The following is a 15555-nucleotide window of genomic DNA, read 5'->3' on the forward strand; positions in this document are numbered from 1 at the left end:
GCGCCCACCCCCACCCGGGACACTGCGGGAAGGCGCAGAGCCAGGGGAGAAGAGACCAAGGAGGAGAGGTAACCCGAGATGGACCAGCTCCTGGAGGCTGCCCTGCGGCGGCCCTCGCCCTGCCCCCAGGCCAGCCTCTCCCCAGTCCCTGGAGCAGGGAGAGACCCCCCACCCCCACCAAATCTCTCCAGCAGCGGGAACCCAGGGTTGGGCAGCCGCCTCCTTGTCCGCAGATGCCTACATCTTTTGGATTGGGGGCGGTGAGCAGATGGTATATGCTTATCATTGAAGGCCCAACTCAACTGTCTCCTCCTCTGCAAAGCTTTTCGGACTCCCTGTGCAAGATGAGCCACTGCAGGTTTCACAACTTCTAGAATGGCTATGTGCTGGCTGTGTGACCTTGGGCAGGTTGCTCAACCTCTCTGAACCTTGGTTGCTTCCCCTATGAGATGGGTATAGCCGCACCTGCTTGCGTTAGGAGGCTTGGATGAGATTGAGGACATGCAGTTAAGCTTGCCACAGAAGAGCTGACACAGGAGTACTGTCATTAACCAGGACCTGTGTCAGTGGCCTCCCGGGCCTTCCCTCAGCTCCCCCCGACCCCAACACTGGACCCGAGGCTTCTCTTTGGGTCCCCAGCACCTAGCCTGGGTCAGAGCAGAGCATGGGGCTGGGTGAATGTTTGAGAAATGAACTGAGGCTCTAAGGCAGAGTCTAAACTCGGTTTGGGGGGTGAGTTTAAGGGGATATTGAACCCCCTGAAATCATCCACACCTTAGGTGAACCTGGGCATTTTCCTGGGGAGAGAGCCTCGAGTTTTCTCTGTTTGTTCTTTTTTTTTTTTTTTTAACCATTTTTCACATGAAGATTTTTTTAATTGAACTATAGTTGACATAAAATATTATATTAGTTTTGGGTGTACAATATAGTGATTTGACATTTATATACATTACAAAACGAGCACTGTGACAAGTCTGGTAACCATCTGTCACCATCCAAAGTTGTTACAGTGTTATTGACTATGTTCCCTGTGCTGTCCACTGCCTGCCCGTGACTTAGGATTTCATAACTGGAAGTTTGTACCCTGTAATCCCCTTCACCTCTGTCACCGCCCCCGCCAGCCCCCTCCCCTGCATCTGGAGTTCCGCTTCTCAAGGTGTCTGTGAGCCACGGAGGGTTAGGAGCCAGGGGGCTTTGGGCACGGCTGCTTCCCAGAGAGCAAAGGAGCAAGGCCTCTGGCCCTGAGCACACCCAGGCCGCGCTCTCACAGCCGCTGTCCCCCCTCTCCTGGCTGAGGGTCCCTCCCTGGCTCTGCTGGGGACTCTCAGGAAGAGGAACCTTCAGTGAACATCCACCTGGGCCCAGGCATATGTGGGGGGCTGGAGACAAGAAATGAAGGATGCAGATGCACCCCTTGGGGAGCCTCCGGTGGGGGGTGGGGATGGGGGACCAGGGGGTGACAAGAGATTATTACACTCTGTGACCAGGTGACAGGAAGCGGTGGAGGGGCCGTCAGGTAAAAAAAGGTCTAAACTAAAACGAGCCACCATCATATCTTATTTCTGCCCTGGCCTCTCTGCTTCTTTTAAAACACTTCTCAGACCTTGTCATTCCCATGCTTAACATCTCATTGGCTTCCTGTGATGAAGCAAAGAATCAAATCCAGGTGCCTTATGTAGTTTGCAAGGCCCCTTGTGACCTCCTTCCTGATTTCATCTCCTTCGGCCACTTGCTCCTTCATTTGCTGTGCCTTCTCATTTCTTGAACTCACCTCGCTCATTCCTGCTTCGGGACCTTTGCACTTTCTGTGCCATCTGCCAAATGCTTGTCCCCCGTATCTTCGGGTGTCTGGCTCCTTCTTCTCATTCAGCCTTTAGCTTAAATGTCAGCTCAGAAAGGCCTTCCTGGCCCCCCTGTGTAAAGTAGCCCCCGTCCCTCTATGTCTTAACCTGTTTTGTCATCTTCATAGCTCACGTTATTTAAAAGTAGTCACTGTCTGTCTCTTACGTGAATGCCAGCTCCGTGAGGGCAGGAATCTTGTCAGTCTTGCTCACTGCTTTCTCCTCAGGGCCTTATAAGAGCCCCTTTGAGTGGAGTACCCTTAGACCCATTCTACTGATGGGAAACCACGAGGCGGAGAGGGAGGTAAAGTGACTCACCCAGGAAATGGCAAGGCTGGTCCCTCCTCAAAGGCAGTGGCCTCTCTCTCTCCCCCTCTGACATTTGAGCTGGGCCTTCAAGAATAGGGTTTCAGCAAGTGAAGAAGAAAGGAGAGGGCATTCCAGGCTGAGGGAACAGCAGCAGCAAAGGCCTGGGGTGTCGGACAGTCCAGAGGGGTTGGAGGACAGGTGAGCAGCCTGGTGTGGCCTTGGAAAGGCCGGAGAGGAGCTTTTATTCTCTCCTGAGGGCCTGGAGAGCCGTTGAAGGTTTCAAAGCAGGGCAAATGGCATGACCAGAGATGCAGTTTTAAAAGGTCACTCTGGGCAGCAGGAAGAGGTTGAACAGGAAGGGGCAGGGAAGGGCTCTTCTCTCTTTCCCACCAGCCCCCTTGGGGCAGCCAGGGGAGCCCCCTGCCCTCACATGTCATCCCGCCTCTCCTTTTTTTAGGCTCATCCAGTGAGGACTGGAAGTTGAGGGCTCATGGCCCAGGCATCAGAGTGGACCATGGCCCCCAGCCCGTGGGGCCGTGTATGTGGCCTCCTGCTACTGTTGCTTCTGCTGTCCCTGGGCGCTGGCCCTGCCCTGGGCCGGGGCCTTCCCAGGCCACTTGAGGACTTGGAACCACAGCTGATCCCAGGAGCCCACCCCAAGGGTCCTGCTGGCACAGAGCCCCAGGCCTTCAACTTCCTCTGGGAGAAGCCCAGAGTTGAGAGCCCCTGGGACTCCAGTATCCCCCAGGTCACTGCTGAGGAGGCGCCTGAGCGGCCTGCAGACTCTCCCCTTGGCCCAGCCCTGCACGGACCTAAAGCAGCCGAAGGGGCTCAGAGAGAAGGACTCCCACTAACTGATGACCTCCAGATGGCTCGAGGGCCAAGTTCTCAGGGCTGGACAGGACCTCCTGACTCACAGGAGCCTATGGAGCAGGAAGCACCAGCCCCCCACCCAGTGGGCCCCCCCCATCTTACTTTCATCTCCACAACTCCCAGACTCCAACTTGGGGTAGCCACAGTTCCTCCCTCCCCAGGGGGGCCTGGGGGCCAATTGGGAAGGCAGCCCCCTAGAGATGAGGGTCTGGTGGCCAAAGCCAAGACTCGGCTCTCAGAGATGTCCCCCTTGGACTCCCAGGGCCCTCTCCACACTCTCGTGCCCCACTTGGGCACCATCAGGAGGCCGGTGCTGGAAGAACAGGGTGAGGGAGAGGAGGACTTCCAGGAGGCAGCTCGAGGTCCCCTCTTCAGCCAGCAGGATCCAGCAGCCTCTGATGTTGGCTCAGTATCCCCAGTTGAGGTGGCATCTTCTCAGGAGCCTGGGTCCCAGCCAGACCTGGCAGTGGCCAAAAGCCTTCCTCCTAATGAGGAGCTGCCAGTTGAGCTCCCCAAGAAGGCTGGAGGTGAGGAGACCTGGGAAGTCGGTTTTCCAAGTCCCTCGCCCAAGCAGGCTGACCTCCCTGATGTCACGGGCTCACCAGGACCCAAGCCCTCAGATCCCCCAGCCTCAGAGACTCCCGATGGTCAGCCCAAGCCAGGTGGGTATCAAAGTGAGAGTGCCGAGCGGGGCTGGGAGGAGGCAGTGGTCCAGGGCAGCTGCATGCCTCAGCTTCTGTGTGACCTCTGGTCCCTCTGGGTCCCGTTTTCCTCATTCTGAGGAAATGAGGGTGCTGGGGCCTCCCTCCTGGGGGATTAGACTTTGGGGACTGCTGGAGGATCAGGCAAAGTGATGACTGCTTTTGTTATTTCAGCGATAGCAGCAATGAACGGAGCAGACCCCATCTCCCCCCAGCGGGTGAGAGGAGCAGTGGAGGCCCCAGGTACCCCCAAGTCCCTCATCCCTGACCCCTCGGACCCTGGCCCAGCTACCAACCGAACAGAGAGCCCCATGGGGGCCCTGCAGCCAGGTGAGGGCATGGCTGGGGGTTTGGGGAGAGCGGGTACTCTAAGAACTAAGAACCTGTGTGAGGTGTCTATGGGCACGGGGAGTGAATGGAGACAAACACCTTCTTAAAGGAATTAGCCAGGACCTCCTTCAAACCACTTAGGATAATAAACGAATACTCACTGGGTACTCTAGGAGAAGTCATTTGCCCTTTTGGGGCTAGAATGTTCTTCAGTGTATCATGGGTATATTTAGTGCAGTGATTCTCCAACTGCCACGGATCACTGGAGGAGCTTTTTAAAAATCCCAAGGCCCAGACCCCATCCCAAGGAATTCTGATTCCGCTGGTCTCCAGGTGATTGATACGCAGCCCACATTGAGAACTGCTGCTACATTATTAATAAAAATGATAGCTCACATCCATGTAACGCTTATCGGGTGTTGGGCGCTATGCTAAACATTTAATCCTCATCACAGCCCGGTCAGGTATGTGCTGCTACCATCCCCATTTTACAGACGCGCTTGGGAAAGTTAAATAACTGGCCCACCACACTAGAGAATGATGGAAAATCAAAAACACTTTTCCAAGGGCGATTTTAATATTGTTATTATTGCAGATGAAGCCGAGGAGTGGCCCGGGCGCCCCCAAAGCCATCCCCCAGCACCCCCAGTCCAGGCCCCCTCGACGTCACGCCGGGGCCTCATTCGGGTTACCACGCAGCGGGCCCTGGGCCAGCCACCCCCTCCGGAGCCCTCAGCCAGCTCCATGGCATCAGCCCCAGCCTCCAGCCCCCCGGCCAACGCCACCGCACCCCCCCTGCGCTGGGGTCCCCTGCGGCGGGTGCTGAGCTTTTCCTGGGAGCTGCACGTCTATGGGGTGGGGGTGCTCTTCCTGCTGCCCGCTTTGTTGGCACTGGCCTCGCTGGCAGCCGCCCCTGCAGGCCCCCGGCTAGCCCTGGTGGCGGCGGTGCTGGTGCTCGTGGCGTCGGGGCTGCGATCCGCCTACATGCTCGCTGACCCGTACGGCTCGCAGGCACGGCTGGGCTTACGCGCCGGCCTGGTGCTCTACAACCTGCCCTTCCCCTTGCTGCTCACCGCGCTGGCCGCCCTGACCCTGCTCGGCCTGGGCGCCGGGCTGCCACCGCAGCTACAGAACCCGGTCCTGCTGGGAGCGCTGGCCTTGGCACACGGTGTGGGCTTGCTCACCACAGACCTGCTGTCCGCGAGGCCTGCGTTCAACCTCCTGGCCCAGGGCTTATCGTGCGCCTGGGGCGCGACGGTGGCTCTGGGCACGCTCTGCCTGTGCCGTCGCCGCCTGCTGGACGGGCCGCGGGGCTGGGATGCCAGCCCGGGTCCGCGGCTGTTGGCCGTGGCGGGCGCTCTGGGGCTGCTGGCCAGCGGCTTGCAGCTGGCGGCCGCGCTCTGGCTGTACCCGGGCCCAGGCCGGGTGGGCCGCTTCTCCTGGGCCTGGTGGGGCGTCCACTTCTGGCTGCGCCTGCTGGAGCTGACGTGGGCGCTCGCCTTGGCGCTGGCCGCCGTGGCCGCCGCGCGGCCCAGGCCGCCCACGGAGCACGCTTGCTGGGCTAAGCTGCTGCGCCTGGCGTGCCCCACGCCCTCAGGCAAGAGCGAGGTGCCCGAGCGACCCAACAACTGCTATGCGGGACCCAGTGGCGTCGGCGCAGGCAGCTTGGACATCAGCAAGAGCCTCATCCGCAACCCAGCGGAGGGGGGGCCGCCGGCCACGCCCAGTTCGGCCGCCTGGGGCTCGGCTGCGTCGCTGGGCCGCGGTGCCCAGGGTGGCCCGGGACTGTCCCGCAGCAGCGTGGGGCCGGCGCCGTCGATGAGCGAGCTGGACCTGCGGCCGCCGTCGCCCATCAACCTGAGCCGCAGCATCGACGCCGCGCTCTTCCGAGAGCACTTGGTGCGAGACAGCGTGTTCCGGCGCTGCGGCCTGCGCGGCCTGGCCTCCCCGCCGCCCGGGAGCGTGCTGCGGCCGCGCCGGGGCAGCCACCCCGACGCCGAGCTCGACGGCGCGGGCTCCGCGCTCCTCCGCGGCCGCTGCCGGTCGCTCAGCGACGTGCGCGTGCGCGGGCCGGTCCCACCACACGTAGCGGACGAGCCCGACGCGGGGGCCTCCGGCAGCTCCGCGGACAGCTTCTCCCGGGGCTCGCTCAAGATCAGCTGGAACCCGTGGCGCCACGGTCTGTCGTCGTTGGACAGTCTGCCCTTGGAGGAGCTGCCCAGCACGGTGCACCTACTGCCTGCCCCCGCCCCTGCTCCCGCCCCGCCTGGGGAACCCCCGACTGAGATCCAGCCTCGCTGCAAGCCCGGGGACTCCCGCAGCGCCTCCAGTGACACCATCGAGCTCTGAGGGGTCCGGGGCCAAGGCCCCGCCCCCGATGCCTGTAGGGCATGGCCGACTGGGACCTTGAAAAACTGGCATTCCCGGGCTTCCGCCTGACTCCAGCCCCGGAGACAGCCGGGCGTGAACCCACTCTGTTTTTTGTTTTTTAAATATCTATTTTTTTCAGCGGGTATTTTGCACAGAGGCCGTGACTTACGCGGAATACAGGGTGGACATGCACAGATTTGGGTATGGGGAGCGAGATTCAGGTGCCCCAACACCCCTCCAGACTCCGTCGTGTGGAGAGAGAAGGCTCGCTTGTCCAGACTGACCGTCCTCTTTGTGCCAAAGAAATAAACCCTTAGGACTTGGCTCCTGCCTCCCTCTGGCCACGCCAGGATCCTGCTCAGCGGAGAGGCAGGAGGCCCCGCCCCACAAGGATTCCAAGTCCTGTGTCTTTAGGGGAGGCAGGACTTCCAAAGGAAAGGGCACTCAACCCTTGGCGGCGTTAGAAATATTTTATGGAACATTTATCTGTTGTGCACTGTCTTCGGCTCTTCACATTCATCAGTTTACTTAGTTCTCATATTAAGCCTGAGTGGGAAGCATTTTCGTGGCCATTTTAGACAAGAGAAGAATGAAGTTCAGAGACGGAAGTCATTTGTCCAGGATCCTTTGACAAATGATAGCTGGTACTGAACCCAGAAAGTCCCACTCCTAAGCCTGGTTCCTCCATTCCCCTTCTCCTGACACTGCTTCAGGGCCACGCCTCTCCTCTGCCCTCTACTGCTCCTCCCTCAGGGTAGCCCCCAATTTCCCAGGGTTTCAGAAAACTTCCCCAAGGGGGCAGTAGGCGGACCTCTCAGGAGCTTAGCCCAGCCCCTGGGGTTGGGAGGGGGCTAGTCAGACAAGCTTCTCCATTTTCCAAGACCTTTATTTCCTGAGATGAATAAATAAATTGGTGGCTGGGGGGGCAGGGAGTTCAGAACAGGAGCTGGTGGCATGCAGCTGGCAGGAGGGGCTGTAATGGGCCCACCCCAGCAGGGACCCCCCTCATCCTGGGCAGGGGCCAAAGCTCATGAGCAGCCACCACAAAGAGACACTTTTCTTTTTAAAAATTCACACACAGTGGGAAGCCTGCCACATGCCACCAGGCCTAGATCTCACGACATCCACCTTTAGGGCTCCTTTCTCACACCAGGGGCCTCACCTGCCCAGGCCTGGGGGCCTGGGCTGCTCCAGAAGGTGGGTAGTGGGTGCTTACCCCACTCTCAACAATAAAGCAAGCTGCCCCAAGTGTCCAGGCTGGAGAGAGGCCCGACCTCGGGGGCAGCCTGGGTGGGAGGAGAGCCTGCAGGTGTGGCAGGATTATCTGCCCTTGATGAAGCCCTCCAGCACACGGTCACTGCGCTCTGACAACCAGTAGCCAGTCATGGCCGCCACAGCCCCGATGAAGATGGCCGTGAAGACCAAGTCGCCCTTGGCGGCCAGCGTGGCCAGTGCGCAGATGATGACGCCGAAGAACATCTGCTGCAGCACCACCAGCTCATCCTCTGTCATCTCCGAGAAGAAGCCTGCCGACTCTGAGGAGCCAGGGAAGCACCTGTCACTCCCCACCGTTCCTGGAGCCTCCCACACACCTGGGCATCCCCCCGCATGCCAGCATGCGATGTCATTTACTACTGAGAACAACTCCAAGAGGGGCTGTTATTATCCCTGTCTCACTAAATGGGAAACTGAGGCTCAGAGAGGTGAAGAGGTTTGCCCAAGGCCACGAGGTAGGCGAGTCGGGACAGAGCGTGTTACGTGGACTAGCTCAGCTCTAGAGCCCGGCTGCCTGAGTTCGACTCCCAGCTCTGCAACCTGCTTGCCACATGGCCCTGGGCAAGCCGCTTCATCCCTCTGCATCCGTTTCCACTGTATAAAATGGGGATGAGAACAGTACCCACAGAATTGGATTTGTTTTAGGGGTGAAATGTGTTAATACGTGCAACATGCTTGGAACAGTGTCTGACACACGGTAAGAGCTGTGGAAGTAGTCACTCTTGTCATCACTGTGATTGTCCTTCGTCTCTCCAAACCCCTGGCTTACAATAGTCTGTGGCCCAGGGCAAGGACTGGTCCCACTGGACACATAGGGAAAGAGGCTTCAGGGTGCAGAGTGATTTGACACCAAGTCTGATTTCCTTTATACCCCAGGATGTGTGAGGCTACCAAAAGCCAGCTTGGAGATCAGGTGTCAGGTCTGGGTCTCAGTGCAGCCTCATGGGGGCTGGTGGCCGGGGGCCGGGCCTGCAGCTAACTGGAGAAGGGGCTTGCTGGCCCTCCCCCGGATGAGGACCTCCCTTCTCCAGGGTTCTGGGGGCCATGAGGGGGCTCACCTGGGATCTGCTCCTTCACACAGACACCTTCAATCTGTTTGTAGCCCTGGGTACAGACGCAGCGGTAACTGCCCTCAATGTTCTCACACTGCTCGTTCTCTCCTGGACATACCTTGGTCTCACACTCGTCCACATCTTGAGGGAGTGAGGGTGGGGTCAGAGCCCTGACTGCCAGGGAAGCACCTGCAGCACCCCTGACTCCATCCTGCCAACATCCTGACACTCCCCTCTGCCCTGGCCCAGGCAACATTCCACCTCCCCTTCCTTTCTCTGCCCTGGCCAGATTCCAGCCCCTCTCAATTCATGGTGGGCAAGGCACTCCAAGTTTGCCTGGGCCCAGTGGCAGGAAACTCACCGAGACACTTGGAGCCCACCTGCTGGTAGCCAGGGCTACACTTCTTGCAGCGGCCTGGCCCTGCGCCCATGCAGCCCAGGCAGGCCTTGGCACAATCTGGAGAAGGGAGAGGAGACAAGGGCAAGGGCTGCCCTTAGGTCCAGGAAGAAGCCCTGCTCCAGAAGCTGCCTGGGGGGATTCTGGTGCCTGAGAAGGCACAGGTTTGGGGGGAGAGGTGTGGAGCAGCTCCTCCTGCCCTCCCCACACCCCCTCTTCTGCAGGAGTGCACGCTCACCTCGGCATTCGTAGGAGCCCTCCGTGTTCACACAGAACTGGTCAGCTCCACAGCTGGCTCGCTCTGTGCCACACTCGTCGATGTCTGCGGAGAGGCCAGCGGGATGGGGATTTCAATCCGTGATTCACTAACAGGGAAGCTGAGGCCAGAGCTGTTGGGGAATGGACTTGCCCAGGCCCCCAGGGTGTGGCAGAGACTGCAGGCTGTCCACCCACACGGATGCAGAGGTGCAGCGGGACTCCGGGCTGCCCAGCTACAGCCTCCATTTGACAATCTGCCTTGCAGCTAAGGGTGGCCTTTGACTGAGTTCGGGCCAACAGGATGTAAACAGAAGTGATGTGCTCCACTTTTAGCTTGGCCTTAGAACAACGGCCTTGGACTCTCCCATGCACTTATTCCCTTTCTTACTTCCCGAGTGCCAGGTCATGGAACACGGAGGTGCCCGTGACCCAGCCTCAACCATGAAGACAACATCCAAGGAGATGACTGCACAGGAACATAGAAGGAATCTGCGTCCTTGGATGATTGTGACAAGCAGAGCTTCCCTGCCAGCCCAGACCACGCTTTGAAACTGTGATGTGAGATAAAAATAAACCTCTCTATTCTTTAAGCCACAGTCTTTGCAAATCTTTTTGTTACAGCAGCTTGGCCTTGACCCTGATCTATATAAATGGCGTCCTCATTCCCCTGGCTAACCCTTCCTCAATATTCTAGGTGTGGTCTAAGAGACACCTCCTCAAAGAAGTCTTTCCTGACTCCCCACCACCGAGTTGGAGCAGGGACATCTCACTGTGTAAAGATCAGTCTGTACTGTAAGCCCTTGGTTACCTTCTACCTTCCCAACCAGGCTGAGATCTCCATGAAGATGGGGACTGTTTTGGTCTAGCCCAGAGATGCGTGTGTTGATGGGGGACCAAGCCCAGGCCCCTGCCCACCTCCCCAGACCTAGGGCAGGGCCCCACTTACCTACACACTTGAGGTGATGCAGGACCCAGCCCTTCTTGCATTGTAAACAGTTTGATTCCTCAGGTCCCGAGCAGCGGGCGCAGGGGCCAAAACAAGCTGAGTGGAATGGGGAAGGATGAGGATGGGCAAGCAGGCACCCCACTCCCCTGCCCAGCACCGTGCCCCTTGGCTACCTACCCGAACATACCAGATGGCTGGCGTTGCGCTCCGCCTCAAAGTAGCCGAGGCCGCACTGGCCACAGGCCTCACCCCCGTAGCCGGCCTGGCAGTCACAGTGCCCGCTGCCCCCTCGAGTCCCTTCCCCTTCACACTTCCCGTAGCCGCCACAGGGCCTCTCTGCGCCCCCAGGACAGGCTGTGGGCAGACACCAAACCAGGTGAGATCGTAAATACAATCTTGTACAGAGAGAATATTTTCCCCATGTCGTTAAACATTTTTGGAGAGAAAACAATTTTAATGGCAACATAATATTTTGTCATAAAACGGTATGAAATTTACTTAACCAGTACCCCACTGTGGAACAATTAGGTTATTTACAAATCTTTTATAAAGACTGAACTGACCATCTTTGTTGCTAACTCTTTATCTGCAGCTTCTGGAGAGATTTTTCTAAAAACGGTTGGTAGTAAGTCCAGCTCCTGCCTCAAGACTATGTGCAGAAAACGGTGGTGACAATGGGGCTGCAGGGCAGCACCCGCCCATCCCTAGGATCCCACCTTAGTCCAGGAGGTGGGGTCTGGTCTGATACAGGCATGGGCACTGGGGGCGGGGGGGGGGGGGCACTTCTCAAATATATGATAAAACCACTACCACATCTGACTCAGTCTAGCCCCTTATCTTTTCTCAGAGCCCTTTCCCACTGATTCACTCATCTCACTAGCTCTGTGTGCAGGCAAGAACTGAGGTCCAGAGAAGCTATCTGAGCAGCCTGAGCTCACGCAGCCAGCTAGCAGCAGAGCCAGGACTGGATCCCTGGCCTCAGCAGTCCCCTCTCATCCCTTAAGAGGAACCTGAAAAACTCACGAACGCAGGAGGGCCCAAAGGTGCCTGAGGGGCAGCAGAGCTTCAGGGAATCAGAGCAGAGCCACTGGAAGAGGTCTGGAGCTTCCTGCTGCCTGAGGCGGGGGGAAGTGAGAGTGAGGGGGGCTGAGACACTGGCAGAGGTGCTGCCCCCCGCAACCTCCCACAGAATCTGTGATACAACCCATCTTGGGCATAAGACCGCAAGGCCACCTGACCAATGCCCTTTCCCCATTTGGCAGAGGGGGAAACAAGCTCAGAGTGAGAGCTTGGGTCCCCCAGCAAGTCCTTAGCAGATCCGGGTTTGGGAGAAGGAACCAAACCAGGACATGGCCCCTAGCATGTGACCCCCTGCTTTACCACCAGGCCCTGCTGTGGCCCCCTCCCCGGGAAGGCCCCCACATAGCTCACTTGTGAAACCACCAGCTCTCCACCAGCTCCTCACTCAGCTCCAGCAGGCGATGGCACTCGAAGTCCGACTTGCTGCACACGCTCTCAAGCACCTCTACCAGGCGGGTCTCACTGACCAGAGAGGGCGGGGGTGGTGGGAACACGCTCCACTCCACCCACCACCCTCCTTAAGGTCTCCTCTCCCCCTCTCCCACCCCTCCTGGGGCCAAGACAATGTCAAAAGAAAGGCCATGGGGGTAATGGAAGAGGTATTGGTTTTGAGAGTCAGACCTCCCAAATGAGGGGTTCAACTCTAGTTGTGTGACCTTGGGCAAGTCTCTCAACCTCTCTCACACCTCTGTTTTCTTATCTGTAAAATGGGGACAATACTTCCCCTGCAGTTCTAAGATACATCCTGCACCTGCACAATGGAACATAACACCCTTTGCTGGGGAGATGTGAGGAAAAACATACCACATAACAAGTACTGGCGAGGATGTGGAGAAATTGGAACCCTCCTACACTGCAGGTGGGAATGAAAAATGGTGCAGTTACTATGGAAAACAGTGTGGCAGCTCCTCAATAAGGTAAACATGGGATCACCACATGACTCAGGAATTCCACTCCTGAGTATATATCCAAAAGAATGGAAAACAGGTTTTCAAACAAAACCTTGTATGCAAATGTTCACAGCAATACTATATACAATAGCCAAAAGGGAGAAACAACTCAAATGTCCATTAAGTGATGAATGGATAAACAAAAGGTGGTATATCCACACACAGGAATATTATTAGGCCTTAAAAAGGAAAGAAGTATAGATATATGCTACAACGTAGATGAACCTTGAAAACATTATGCTCAGGAAAGAAGCCAGACACGAAAGGCCACATATTGTATGATTGCAATGGAATCAGAAAATCCATAGAGACAGAAAGCAGATTAGTGGTTGCCAGGAGCTGGGGAGGGGGTGGGGGAGCTTGGGGAGTGACTGCTTAATGGGTATAGAGTTTCTTTTCGGGGTGATGAAAATGTTCTGGAACTAGACAGTGGTAAAGGTTGCACAACATTGTGGATGTACTAAATGTCTCTAATAGTAAAGTTTATGTTATGCGTATTCTAACACAATAAAAAATTTTTTATACATATAATGTATTAATTATGTATTTAAAGGGGCTAGCACAGTGTCTGGCATACAGGAAGAAGTGATTTAAAAAAAAAAAAAACACAAACAGGAGCCACTAAAGAGCTGCAAGTGTCCTTAGGGTTATTTTGGCCAATCCCCTCATTCCCAAATGAGGAAACTGAGGCCCAGTGAGGAGAAGGAAAATGACCAATGTTACATAATAACAAAACCTTTTATTTCTAGTGGGCATCACAGTTTAATCCTTACCACAATCCTATGAAATAGGCAAAGCAGGTATTAATGTCCCCATTTCCAGTGAGGAACCTGAGGCTCAGAGAGGTTAAGTGACCTTCCTCAGGGGACAAAGGGTCATGCCAGGTCTGTCTAACTCCAAGTCTTTGCTGATTCCTTCTCCTCGATTTGACTGTGAAAAGCTGGAGGGCCTGGGACTTGGCCTCTCCTCTCTCAAAGCCCTCTCCATATAACCCCATCTCGACCCATGGCCTTTTAGACCAACTACATGCTGCTGACTCCCAAACTCATGATCCCAGTTCCTACTTCTCTCCTGAACTCCGGACTCCTAACCCTAACTCCGCCTGGCTATTTAATGGCCGTCTCATCCCAACAGGTTCACAGAAGTGCCTGATTCCAGCCCTCCCCCACATCTTCCCCTTCCTTCCTCAGTTCTCCCATCTCGGAAAACAGCCTCACTAGTCACCTAGCTGCTCAGGTCCAAAACCTAGCAAGCATCTTTTCTTCTTCTTCTCTCATACCCCGTAATGAATCCATCATCAAGTCATATCACTCTAACTGCAAAACACGCCCAGAATTTGAGTCCTTCTCTCCATGTGCACCACGAGACACCACACTCGCTCAAGCCGCCTTCACGCCTGGACCGTGCACTAGCGTCCGGGCTGGTCTCCCTGCGTGCTCCACCCTGGGCCCCACAGTCTGTTTGCTACACAACAGTGTGAGTGATCTTTTAAAGGTACAAAACAGACCACATCACTTCTCTGCTCCAAACCTTCCAGTGGTTTCCCACTTCGCTCACAATGAAATCTCAGCCCCTTTCTGCGGCCTCAGGGCCCTCTGCCTTCACCTTCTGCCACTCTCCCATCTGCTCACTCCAAACCCAGCCACTTCTCAAATACACCAAGGTCAGTCCCACTCTGTCCAAATCCCTTCCCTGACTGTCACACAGCTTGCTTCTTCACTTCAGGTCTCTGTTCGAACGTCATACCTTGAACACCATGCCTCCCACCATTCTGTAGTCCTCCTTGCTTGACTGTTCCTCACCTGATAGGACATTGGTTACTTACTCAGTGTCTGTCTCCTTTACTAGAATGTAAGCTCCCTGAAGATGAGTTTGCTTGCCTTGTTTACTGCTGTACTATAAATGTTTGCTGATATTTGTTGAATGAGCGCTCCCCAAGAGTCTCTAGGTGCACAAGCAGAGCAGAGCTCGGGAAGTGAGGTATACAAACCTACACCTCCAGCCGCTTACCTGTCTTTGTATTTGGACAACTTTTCTTCCTCCCAGGCCGTGTTTCCACCTCCAAAGTTGTCCCGGATGGTTCTCTCCAGGCCCTGGAAATGGAGAAAAGTGGCAATAGCTAAGTACAGTGCCCGGCACATTCTAGCACTTCAGTATTTCACTGACCAGGAAACTGAGGCACAGAGAGGCAACCTGATCAAGGCCATACAACTAGTAAGTAACCACGTTGGGACTTGAATCCACGCAGACTTGCATCCCGGAGCTCCCTACTCTCAATCCCTGTGCTATAGTAGCTGGACCCCTCCCACGAGGCTGCTGGTGCACCCACCTTGTTGAAGCTGTCAACCAGTCCCCGGCAGGTATGACACGGATGGGGCTCCGTCGGGGGAGAAGCCTGGGGAGGCGGAGAGGGCTGGAGCCAGACAGGGCCTGGGAGGCTTAGGAAGACGCTCAGGCTCCAGAGCAGAGGTGGGACCAGGTCCCTGCCGGGCCGTGGGGCCATCTTTTCCCAGGCTAGGGACCTGTAGATAGAGGGCATGCAGAGGGTTCGCTCGAGGAGCCAAGCGAGAAAGAAAAGGGTCGGTTCTGAGGTGCCGCGGGTCTGGGAGCCCAGATCTGTGTTATTATTCGAAAAGGAGGCTAGACTGGGGCACAGCCGGGGGGAGGAGTGATGGTGGGAAGGGAGACTATTCGGCAGTGCCAGGACGGGAATAAGTTATCTTCGTCACCGTGGAGGAGGCGGCCTGGATCCTTTACCAGGGGCCAGCGGTCAGCTTATTGTTTGAGGGTCTGAATATGGGTTATTAGGGGCCGGATCAGCGGAATTAGGGAGAATGGGTCAAATTCCAAGTATTGGGGAGAAGAGGCCGGATGGGCGGTCTTGGGGGAGGAGCCCGGATCCGGATATGAAGAGAAGGGGTCAGGTTCGGGGCCGGCAGGCGGCAAAGGCGTGGCCCACGAGCCTGCAGGGGAGGATCCAGGTCCGCGGAGGCCGCGAGGGAGGAAGCGACGACCAAGCCAGCCCGCGAGCGCCGACGGCTCAGCCTTCCCAACGCCGCCGGGCCCGCAGCGGCCGCTGCCTGCGTCAGACGTGCAACCTCCGCCAGCTCCGCAGCCCGGGGGGCGGAGCCCACGCCACAGCCAATGGTGGCGGGCCATGTGCGATTGCGTCA

The 15555-nt window shown here is 56.8% G+C and overlaps 2 protein-coding genes across 4 annotated transcripts; one reads left to right on the plus strand and one right to left on the minus strand.

The window, feature by feature from the left end:
- Positions 1 to 2664: 2664 nt before the first annotated feature.
- PRRT3 (proline rich transmembrane protein 3) lies at positions 2665 to 7147 on the plus strand. The gene is made up of 3 exons (XM_046653208.1): positions 2665 to 3685; positions 3899 to 4054; positions 4650 to 7147. The coding sequence occupies exons 1-3, from the start codon at positions 2665 to 2667 to the stop codon at positions 6401 to 6403; spliced, it is 2931 nt and encodes a 976-aa protein (XP_046509164.1). The 3' UTR covers positions 6404 to 7147.
- A 191-nt stretch (positions 7148 to 7338) lies between these two features.
- CRELD1 (cysteine rich with EGF like domains 1) lies at positions 7339 to 15519 on the minus strand. 3 transcript variants are annotated; one of them, XM_046654768.1, is made up of 11 exons: positions 15112 to 15519; positions 14712 to 14904; positions 14393 to 14475; positions 11784 to 11894; positions 11376 to 11467; positions 10530 to 10706; positions 10353 to 10448; positions 9387 to 9470; positions 9113 to 9208; positions 8758 to 8892; positions 7339 to 7959 (listed from the first exon to the last, which is right to left on the minus strand). In XM_046654768.1, the coding sequence occupies exons 2-11, from the start codon at positions 14883 to 14885 to the stop codon at positions 7745 to 7747; spliced, it is 1263 nt and encodes a 420-aa protein (XP_046510724.1). In that variant the 5' UTR covers positions 14886 to 14904; positions 15112 to 15519; the 3' UTR covers positions 7339 to 7744. The 3 variants fall into 3 exon arrangements, with proteins under 3 accessions (XP_046510724.1, XP_046510561.1, XP_046510643.1); XM_046654687.1 differs by having other exon boundaries at positions 7342 to 7959; positions 15346 to 15516; XM_046654605.1 differs by having other exon boundaries at positions 7340 to 7959; positions 14712 to 15518.
- Between the last annotated feature and the right edge of the window lie 36 nt (positions 15520 to 15555).

Source organism: Equus quagga, chromosome 1 (genome assembly GCF_021613505.1).
Source record: "Equus quagga isolate Etosha38 chromosome 1, UCLA_HA_Equagga_1.0, whole genome shotgun sequence".
NCBI classification, from domain to species: Eukaryota; Metazoa; Chordata; class Mammalia; order Perissodactyla; family Equidae; genus Equus; species Equus quagga.